Raw genomic sequence first — 10,070 nt, forward strand, 5'->3', positions numbered from 1 at the left:
ACAGTAAGGTGGATAGATAACTGGTTGAAAGACAGAGCTCAGAGGGTCGTGATTAGGGGCACAGAGTCTACTTGGAGGTCAGTGACGAGTGGTGTTCCCCAGGGGTCAGTACTGGGTCCAGTCCTCTTCAGTGTATTCATCAATGACCTGGATGAAGGAACAGAGGGCACCCTCAGCACGCTTGCGGATGACACAAAGCTGGGGGGGTGGCTGACACACTGGAAGGCTGTGCCACCATACAGAGAGACCTGGACAGGCTGGAGAGTTGGGCAGAGAGAAACCTTATGAAATTCAACAAGGGCGAGTGTAGGGTGCTGCACCTGGGGAGGAATAACCCCCTGCTCCAGGACAGGCTGGGGGTGACCTGCTGGAGAGCAGCTCCGTGGAAAGAGACCTGGGAGTCCTGGTGGACAACAGGATGCCCATGAGCCAGCAATGGGCCCTGGTGGCCAAGAAGGCCAATGGCATCCTGGGGGGCACCAAGAAGAGTGTGGCCAGCAGGTGGAGGGAGGTCATCCTCCCCCTCTGCTCTGCCCTGGGGAGGCCACACCTGGAGTGCTGTGTCCAGTTCTAGGCTCCCTGGTTCAAGAAGGACAGGGAACTGCTGGAGAGGGGACAGCAAAGGGCTACCAAGATGCTGAGGGGACTGGAACATCTCTCTGATGAAGAAAGGCTGAGGGATTTGGGTCTCTTCAATCTGGAAAAAAGAGGTCTGAGGGGGGGACCTTATCAACGCTTATAAATACTGAAAGGGTGGGTGTCAGGATGGGGCCAGGCTCTTTTCAGTGGTGCCTGGGGACAGGACAAGAGGTAACGGGCACAAACTTGAGCATAGGAAGTTCCACCTAAACATGAGGAGGAACTTCTTTCCTGTGAGGGTGGCAGAGCCCTGGCACAGGCTGCCCAGAGAGGTGGTGGAGTCCCTGTCTCTGGAGACATTCCGAACCCGCCTGGACGCGTTCCTGTGCCACCTGCTCTGGGTGACCCTGCTCTGGCAGGGGGTTGGACTGGGTGATCTCCAGAGGTCCCTTCCAACCCTATGATTCTATGATTCTCATTCTCATGTATTTCTCCGTGGATCTCTGCAGATTTCCATCCCCAGGTAAGAGTCCGCAAGGTCTTTGGTTTCCTGATACAGCAGCTGATTCCTGATACAGACAATATTACCAGGTTCATGCGGCTGGGAAAGGGGGCGATCAAATGTGTTTGGAAACACCAAAAAGGGGCTGTGATTGGAATTCACAGAAATGAATTTGCCTTAACGTGAAATAGAGCTTCCTCCCACCATCTCGGCATCTGCTGCCAGCGGAGCTGTCTTTGGCTGTGTGTTTTGTGTCAGCAAAGTTCAGCCCTCGCTGGGAGGGAGGAGGTATTTCCATATGCTTTCGGCCTGTGTAATGGCCGTTGCGACGCCGGCCCTAGTGGAGACGGAGGAGAGGTGGTAGGTCTGAAATGCTGGCATTGAGACAGGTGACTCACTTCTGAGCAAATTTCCGTTTCATGGAGGGTGTAAGAAATAAATAGAAGCATGCTCATCCTGGGCAGCAGCACGGGGTTAACATATACCCACTGCTGGGTAAGAAAATGTAAATCATTCTAGTCCTGTGGCTCCATTGTAGGCTGCTGCACGGGTTAGCACAATGGCAAGCCTCACACGCGGAGGAAAAATGGCAAACGCTCACAGGCTTAAAATCATGGATGCACGTTCACTTCTGATCTTTGCTGGCTCAGTGGCTATAAACCGTGGCGATGCACGGAGATTAGATTTGAATCCAAAGGTGCAGTGAATTACGGTCTCTTCGTTACTAGCATTTTACCTAATTATCATTTTGTACAGCCTGTCCTGGCTGAATTCACATTATCTGTAAGTAAACATAACGAGCTCTCACCCGCTTGGAAGCTGCATGACCCTCTGTGGCCGGAGTGGTGCAGCACTGATGTCGCAGGAGGCTGAGCCCAGTTAAATTGGACCCAGGAAATTTCAAGTGACAAACACCCCGGCAGCTGCCAGCTCTCCCTGTCCTGTGCAGATGACAACTCTCTTTCCTGCCTCCCCCTGACTCAGTGCACGTGGAAGTGCCCTGCGGCCACCTGCCGCTCCTCTTGCTCCCACACATGGAAACGTGGGGGTTTAGCATCTGAAAGTTAAAATAACGTTCCTGCCTTTGTCACGGAAGCTCTTCTACCAATGTGGAAAATGTGCTTTCTCTCCTGTTTGGTCTCTGGCGTAGTGCACAACCTGAAGCTCCCAGCCCTCTGCATCCTGGGGTTTCTCCTGTGTGTGTCCCCCAGGACCTAACGCTGCTGACCCCACAGTCCCTAGTTCAACGAGGTGCTCCTGGCCTGAACCGATGTAGGGATTGAAGTCTGGGCAATACCTGATTCTCATCTGTTCCAAATCTAAGCAATTAGATGCCCATAAGATGTCCCTACTGTTTCCAGCATCCTGCAGACCTTCTGTTACCATTCTCTAAGCTCTTCCCTTGGCATTTTTGAACTGTCCTATTTCATCAGCTCTTCTTATATGATATTCTGATTCTCTTTTATGCTCAGGATCTCTCTCAAGTTTGCCTTATCAGTAGATTTTAGGAGCTCCCTGCTGCTTTCTCCTTTGAGGTAATAAATCCCTATCTAACACTTTACGCTGAGCCTTCTACGTAGCAAAATTGCAGTTAAACCCTTGGAGCCATCTGTAGGCTGGGCAAGAATGTGGTTCTGTGGTCGTCTAATGATGTCAGTTGTAATCATCTCCAAATTTACATAGTTTAGTCTAGCGTATACTAGAGCAAGTGTCTGTAAAGCTTGAAGAGAGATCCTCTGTCCAGGAATTTTCTTATAATTCCATCTCCACTGCCTGTGTTATCAGCAACCAGACAGATAGAGGACACCACTTTTTATTTAAAGGCATAAGATCCTTTAAATGATCTGCCTTGACACAGCAAGGGTGTGTTGGTGACTTATGGTTGAGTTAGCCGGCTTTTTGCTGCAACTAACCCAACTCAGTTTGCAAAGGGGATGAAAGGGACATGTCTTCTTTTTGTACTTTGGGAGGTACAAAGGAAGTTTGACAGGATATATTTCAAGTTGCTTTGTTTTCATGCTAAAAAAAACCCTAGATTTTGTCTAGATTGGAAAAATCCATATTTGGCATAGAGAAAACCAGTGATGACAGGAGATAAACAAACGGTGAAGTGGGATGGTCACAGCAGCACTGTTGAGTAGGCAGCCGGTTGGCACTGAGTGATTTCTGGTGGCTGCAGAAAGCAGGGCTGAGTCACCCCGTCGGCCCACACGTGGAATTTCCCCAGTCACAACTCTGCTATACCCATTCCCAACACCTCCCTCCTAGCAAAGGAGACCATGCTAGCATCTTCCCCGTTTCATATGGCCTCTACATAGCCAAAAATAACAAAGCAAGGCACAAGTGTGTTCTCCGTTTTCAGTGAACTCCCTAGAATCACAGAATCATTCAGGTTGGAAAAGACCCTTGGGATCATCGAGTCCAACCATCAACCCCACTCTACAAAGTTCTCCCCTACACCATATCCCCCAACAGCACACCTAAATGAGTCTTAAACACATCCAGGGATGATGACTCCATCACCTCCCTGGGCAGCCTATTCCAGTGTCTGACCACTCTTTCTGTGAAGAATTTTTTCCTAATGTCCAGCCTAAACCTACCCTGCTGCAGCTTGAACCCATTCCCTCTTGTTCTATCACCAATTACCTGTGAGAAGAGACCAGCACCAACCTCTCTACAATGTCCTTTCAAGTAGTTGTAGAGAGTGATGAGGTCTCCCCTCAGCCTCCTCTTCCTCAAACTAAACAGTCCCAGCTCCTTCAGTCGTTCCTCATAAGATTTATTCTGCAGGCGCTTCACCAGCTTTGTTGCCCTCCTCTGCACTTGCTCCAGCACCTTGATATTCCTCTTGTATGGAGGTGCCCAGAACTGGACACAATACTCAAGGTGTGGCCTCACCAGTGCTGAGTACAGGGGGACAATTGCCTCCCTGCTTCTGCTGGTCACACTGTTTCTGATACAAGCCAGGATGGCATTGGCTTTCTTGGCCACCTGGGCACACTGCTGGCTCATGTTCAGCTGCTTGTCAATTAGAACCCCCAGGTCCTTTTCTGCCAGGCAGCTCTCCAGCCACACTTCCCCAAGCCTGTAGCGATGCACGGGGTTGTTGTCACCCAAGTGCAGGACCTGGCACCCTACAACCCTGAGATATCTACCTCCCTCTTCAGACTTCCACATCCAACTCTCAGTGAGAAATTCTTGAGGTTTGCCTTGGCACTGCCTAGGAGCCCCGTGAGATGTTAGTCCCTACTGCAATATCATAGAATGGTTTGGGTTGGAAGGGACCTTAACGATCATCTAGTCCAACCCCAACAATCAGAAAGTATCTGAGCATAGTGAGCTCTCTAAAGGACAGAAGACTTACCACATGGAAAAGACGGGCTTTTGGTCCCTGTGCACCAAAGCAGAGGAAGGAATGTACCAGTTCACAGAACTGTTTAGGTTGGAGGGACCTCTCAGATCATCTAGTCCAACCCCTCACTCAAACAGGTTACCCGGGACCACATCCAGTTGGGTTTTTAATATCTCCATGGATGGAGACTCCTCAGCTTCTCTTGGCAACCTTGTTCCAGTGTTTGACCACCCTCTGAGTAAAAAAAAATAAAATAAATATGGTTCCTTGTGTTCAGATATAATTTCCTGTTTCTTAGTGTACCTCTATGTCCTGTCAGAACTGTCATACCGGCATAAGGTAGCTCTGGAAATACCATCCTGATTGCAATTGCTGTCAGCCTTTACCCTCTTCTACCTTCTCCTGAGCTCTGCGGGAGCTTAACAAGGGAGTCGGGGTGACTTTACGTACGTTGGGATCTCATCCTGTCACTGCCATTTGATTAGTCCTCGAAAAGGGAAATCCTGAACTTCATCTTTCAGTCTCCCTCGGTGTTAACCATGAGCCAGGCTTTATGGTCATTCTCTTTGCTCGTGCAGGAAGAGCTGGCGCCCGGATTGTGGGAACAATGCAAGGCGGAGACACGGAGGAAGATGTAAGTAACCATCCTATGTGCCTGTAGGGCTTCTCCCACAGTGCTTTAGAATGACAGCCCTCTCCTCAGCTAGAGAAACACCTTTTTGCCTGCTTGAATGGTCATGCCCCAGGCCTGCTTTTCCCTTCCTTTCCTCCAGCTGATTGCTTTCTCATCTGCATAGACACATATTTTCCTGTTTTTCTTTTGCTCTTGGAGTCTCTGTGCTTTAAGCTCAGCCTGCAGTGTGTCATTAGCAGCACACAGGTGGCGGGAATGTTGTTTTGTTGAGCTCTTTGGGGCAGAGTGCTGGGAAGAGGGGATCAGTGCAGTGTAGCAGGAGTTAGATGTGTTAAATCTAAATCACCTGCACTGCTCTAAAATCACATTCCTTGGAGTGACACGTGCTAACACAGCATCAGTCTTCCAGCTGCTGGGACAGGGATGAGAGCCGAACTGTGAGCTCTGTCCCCGTGGGATCCCTGCCTTGCAGATAAAGCTGTCCCATGGCTCCTGGCTTTGCATCTGCTTACGGTGGACCTGGTGAGCAGATGGTGGCTAAGCAGGTACACGCAGGTTTGTACAGCTGGCACTTGTTCTGACTGCTGTGCTCAGCCCCTGGCGTATGGGCAACTCCTTTGGCATATGGGCAATCTTTCTGTGCCTCTGGGCACTCGTAAGTGGCTCTATCTGTACTAGGAAGCTGAAGCCAGCTGCTGCGAAAAGGTTTGCATCCCTACAGTAAGCTCTCCCCATCATCCCAAAAAGGTGCCAGTCCGGAGCAGTGCGGGGATGTCCTGTTCCCTGGCTGATGCTGGAATATTGTTTTGGAGAGTACAAACCCTTAAAAACGATGATGATTGCGAACTTGTATTTGAACCTGTGCTGTCTAATAATTTCCTTGTGTAGGTGTAGCCTTTCCATCTCACTGCCTGGCAGACACCCCACGCAGTGCTGCCTGTCTAGGTGAGGAGGGCGTGCTAGGACTTCAGACATCTTCTCTGGGCCCAGCAAGAAGCCCTGTGCTGCTGGGGGATTATCCTTCTCTCTCGGTACTGCCCTGCCTTTCGCTGCCTTCGTGGTGTAGAAATTAAGCTTCTCTGAAACCAAGAATTTGCTTTTTGAGAAATCCCTTCGCAAAAGCCCATTGCAGACACCAGACCCTGGGGGAGCAGGCTGGCTTGGATAGGGAAGCAGAGGTTAATGGACAAGTTGTGAGCTAGCACCACTCCAGGGATCCCAAGGAGAAGGTTTAAAATGGGAGGGAAGTGGATGGGGGAAGGCACCTCTACAGGACATAAGAACAGTAGGAAAATTCTGGTGTTTACTACCACATGCAAAAGCTCTTTGCCATGGCTGTGTGACGCTGCTAGGTTAGCCACACAAAGCTGCGGGCAGAGTATTTCTCCTGCAGGCAGGACCAGAAGAGAGAAAATACCACTGCTATTAAGTGTTCATTGCAGAGACACGGATATATGTTGCTATATATAGTGATATGGGAGTTAAGTCTCTTGCTAGAGAGGGATGAGCTGCCCTTCTTTCTGCCCGTCCTCACCTTTTCTCCTGAAAGGAACTTGCAGACCATGCTCTGCTGTTTGCTTCTGCCAGACTGGATGTGGCTAAGGCTGTTTGTTGCCTTCTGGGGACTGATTTGTGCCCTTGGCATTCAGAGCCATTTCGGGGTAGGGTCAGGAATGCTAGTGCTGTAGGTGAAAACGTTGTGGCCTCAGCCATGGTGCTGCCTGACTGTCCTTCACCGTGTTCTTGCCGGATTTGGATAGTCATCCTCTGCAATTTCTCTTCTCTTTGGACTTTCCTGTTCACAGCTTTCTCCCGCATTTCCCTGTTGGCACAAGCCCCATCATACCCAGGCATGGGAAGTCAAGACCTTCAGCCTCTTATGGCCCTCACCTGCAGCCACTTTGGTTGTCTCATGGCTCTGCCCTGTTAATACAGCATCTCAGCAGGCACTGGGGCCGAGACGCTTGCTTAGGGACCCTTGCAAGCATCTTCCCTTGCAGGGAAGGAAACCGGTGAGGCTGGTTTGAAACCCTCAAGGAGTTAATTGGGTTATGGAGCTGAGAAGAGAGCAGGCTTCAGCCTGCCCAAGAGCCAGCAGCTGTACACCCAGCCTCTGTCACTTGCTGATGTGGCACACAATGCCTGAGCTGGACCTGGCTTTGCTGCCTTCTCCCCTGCTCCCATTCCGGTTACTTTCTGTTTTCTTTTATGGTTTTGTGCTTTTTTTTTTTTTCCCCTGCTCTGCCTCTGCTGTTCTTTGCACTCTGGTTCTCCAAGGGGAGATCTGCCCCAGCACGGCCAGGCACGCGCAAGAGCATCGCCAAGGCACAGGTGGGTTCCTCTCCTGCAGTTAATTTTCCTCCACTACACCTTGATTCTTTGGTCTTGCAATACAGATCGCTTTTAAGTTAAACACCCTGCAAGGTTTTTAATACCACAGATTCAGCAGAAGTCGGGGAGCTTGGTTTTGTCAGCCCCGTGAAGTGGGGAAGGAGGTTTGCAATAAACTGAACGGAGCAGCCGTGTCTAGCAAAATGGGGAGCTGCTGGTGAAAGCCATGTGGGCCTTTGGCTTCCAGAAGCAGATGAGCTCTGGCTTTTTGTTATTTTGGAAGGCCAGCAGCACAGCAGCCTGAGCTGGACCAAAACTTCTTGCAGAATCTGCTACTGCTGCTCCCTGGAGCAAGTCCAAACCTGGATCCACACCAGTGCAGACAAACAGCCTTCCCCATAGCCCCCGGGTGTGGGACTGCACAGAGCGCAGGGGACAAAGCGCCGGAGCGTCAGCCAGCAGTGCCATCCTTTACTTTGGAGCTGGCAAAGATGCCTTGCCATCTGAGAACTGAACCGGTCCTCAATTCTGTTTGCTTTCCTTTAGGAGGACTCGGGGGATAGTGAGATTGACCTGGATGAAGATGAAGATGAGGAGGAGGATGATATGGAAGACGACAGCATGGAAATCTCCCCAAGCAAATCCAGTCACCGAGCAAGGAAGCCAGAGCCACTAGAGGAAAGTGACAATGACTTCTGACCCTTTAGTAGCAGGACCAGGAGGCATCTGGAAATAGAAACTTTGGAGAGCGTGCAGGCCAGGAGTGTCCTGCCATTTGAAAAGCGTTTGTCAGCATGAATTCAGGAGTCGGTAAATAATGTTCATTAAACTTGAAAATTAAACTTGGATTGCCAGTCTTGTGACTCTCAAAGCATGAGCATTTAGCTGTAATGAGAATCACAGTAATGTGGAGTGCGGTTATTTCCATAATTGCATTAGAACTGGCCCTCATGCACTGCAGTGCCAGAAGTCGCACTCCAGCGAGCATCGTGTGCTTGATTCCTCTGCATTTTATTATGCCCAAACAGATTTTTTTGGCTTAATAAGACTGGATGACAAGCTGCTCTGGGAAAACACTGAAACTGATTTTAAATCTGCCTTCAATCTATGTATCCTAAACACATCCTTTACTTAATCAAGGGCTTGCCTCCACAAAGAGCAGCACCAGTTGCACCAAGGGAGTGGGAAACCAGTGAAGGGGTCCTCAAATGTCACCCTCAGTGCAGCGTCTCGTAGTATTTCAGCCGTGTCAGTGGGAATTGTTCTCAGACTTCACTGGGCTGTGCTTCAGTGTTCTGAGAGCGGCCACGCGAGACAAGCGCTGTAACTAAATCCATATGAAATTAGTCCTTTAATTATACTGGTACTTCTGGAGTGGACTGAGATTTAGACACTCAAACGGGCCAAAAGTTGGGCTTTTGTTCATCAAGTTGTACCGATACCATCATTCAGGTGAATCCAAAAGCTGAAGTTTGTCTGGTGTGTTGCCTCTTGTCTTTTAGCTCTGCTTTAGCCTCACAATTTGTCTTCACAGGAGCAGAAATCAGTGCTTGATTAGAAGAATTCATTTTGGTGTGTGTTCATCAGGGCAGACAGGAGCCGAGGCTGTTTTCCTGCCCTTCCTTTTTTCACATCAGCAAAGTACTTTTCCCGCCCCATCTGAAGTCTAGAGTCAGGTCCAGCCCCTCCATTATTGTGCTGAAGGAAGGAGTACATGTGAGTTACTTGAAAAACTGAGAGCTTATTTGTCTCTCCTTGTCTCTGGCCCCAAGGGTGGAACCTTCCCACCCAAGGGCAGTTCCCCATCAGCAGAGCTCAGAGCTTGAAACGTCACGTCAAGGTGGGACAAAAGTTTGCAGGTAAAGACAGCGCAGGTTTTGTGTAGAACTGGGATAAACGTGAGTGTGGCGGTGTGCTGAAATGCACACAATCGTACAGGCTTGAGCTGAGCCGGCTGACAGATAGGACACTTCCTTGCATGCTGTAAAGCTAATTGGCATTTTGCACCTCACTTCAAAGAAAGCGGACGCAGAAGATGGTGTTCTTAGTGCTAGATACCTGCTGCGACGCCAGTGAGGTGGTACTGCGACAGCCAGTGAGAAAGTGCGTGTGCTCCCCGCATCCCTCTCCAAAGGGATGAGAATGTCCTGATTTTTGGCTCTGTTCTTAAAACATTTTTTCCATGTTACTCAGGGAATCTCTTCTGGTCCTCCCTGTGTGTTGAGATATATCTGAGCCATGAGAGGGATTTCCCACGAGGTTGGGCCCAGTCTCCAAGTGTGCAGTTTCAGAGTCACAGTTTTCTGTGTTATTTCCTATATTTTAGGCCAAAATGGAAAGCTGACTTAATACCTTGTGTGCTCAGAACCAGATCCTCCTCAGGCAGCACTGCCACCTAGCCTTTCAGCAGAGCCGGCCGGATTTTGGGGTAGCCGTGATTTGCATTGCAGCTTCTCGTACCTGGCTTGAAGAGCAGACGCCTTTAACAGCCACCCTCGGAGCACTTGGTGCTTTCAGCTCAGGAGTGTTTGTGTACAGCTAGGTGTGTGCGTATGCGTGCAGATGAATTAAATGTATTTCAAATTGTTGTTAAGCCCCGGTTTCTTGGAGCTCCAGGGAATGAGGGCTGGCTCGGGGTTGTTGATGGCTCTCTCCATAGGTGTTTCAGGTGG

The 10,070-nt window shown here is 49.7% G+C and overlaps 1 protein-coding gene across 3 annotated transcripts in view; it reads left to right on the top strand.

Moving 5' to 3' along the window:
- The window catches only part of CLUAP1 (clusterin associated protein 1), a 75,395-nt gene extending 66,555 nt beyond the window's left edge, over positions 1-8,840 (top strand). Inside the window, exons 11-13 of one of the 3 annotated variants that reach the window (XM_063343634.1) lie at positions 5,012-5,067; positions 7,345-7,398; positions 7,945-8,838. In XM_063343634.1, the coding sequence (XP_063199704.1) occupies positions 5,012-5,067; positions 7,345-7,398; positions 7,945-8,097 (263 nt within the window). In that variant the 3' untranslated portion in view covers positions 8,098-8,838. Of the gene's footprint in view, positions 1-5,011; positions 5,068-7,344; positions 7,399-7,944 lie in introns of all 3 variants that reach the window. The other 2 variants (XM_063343635.1, XM_063343636.1) reach the window with 2 other exon arrangements.
- The last annotated feature ends 1,230 nt before the right edge of the window (positions 8,841-10,070 follow it).

Source organism: Chroicocephalus ridibundus, chromosome 8, assembly GCF_963924245.1.
Source record: "Chroicocephalus ridibundus chromosome 8, bChrRid1.1, whole genome shotgun sequence".
Lineage (NCBI taxonomy): Eukaryota > Metazoa > Chordata > Aves > Charadriiformes > Laridae > Chroicocephalus > Chroicocephalus ridibundus.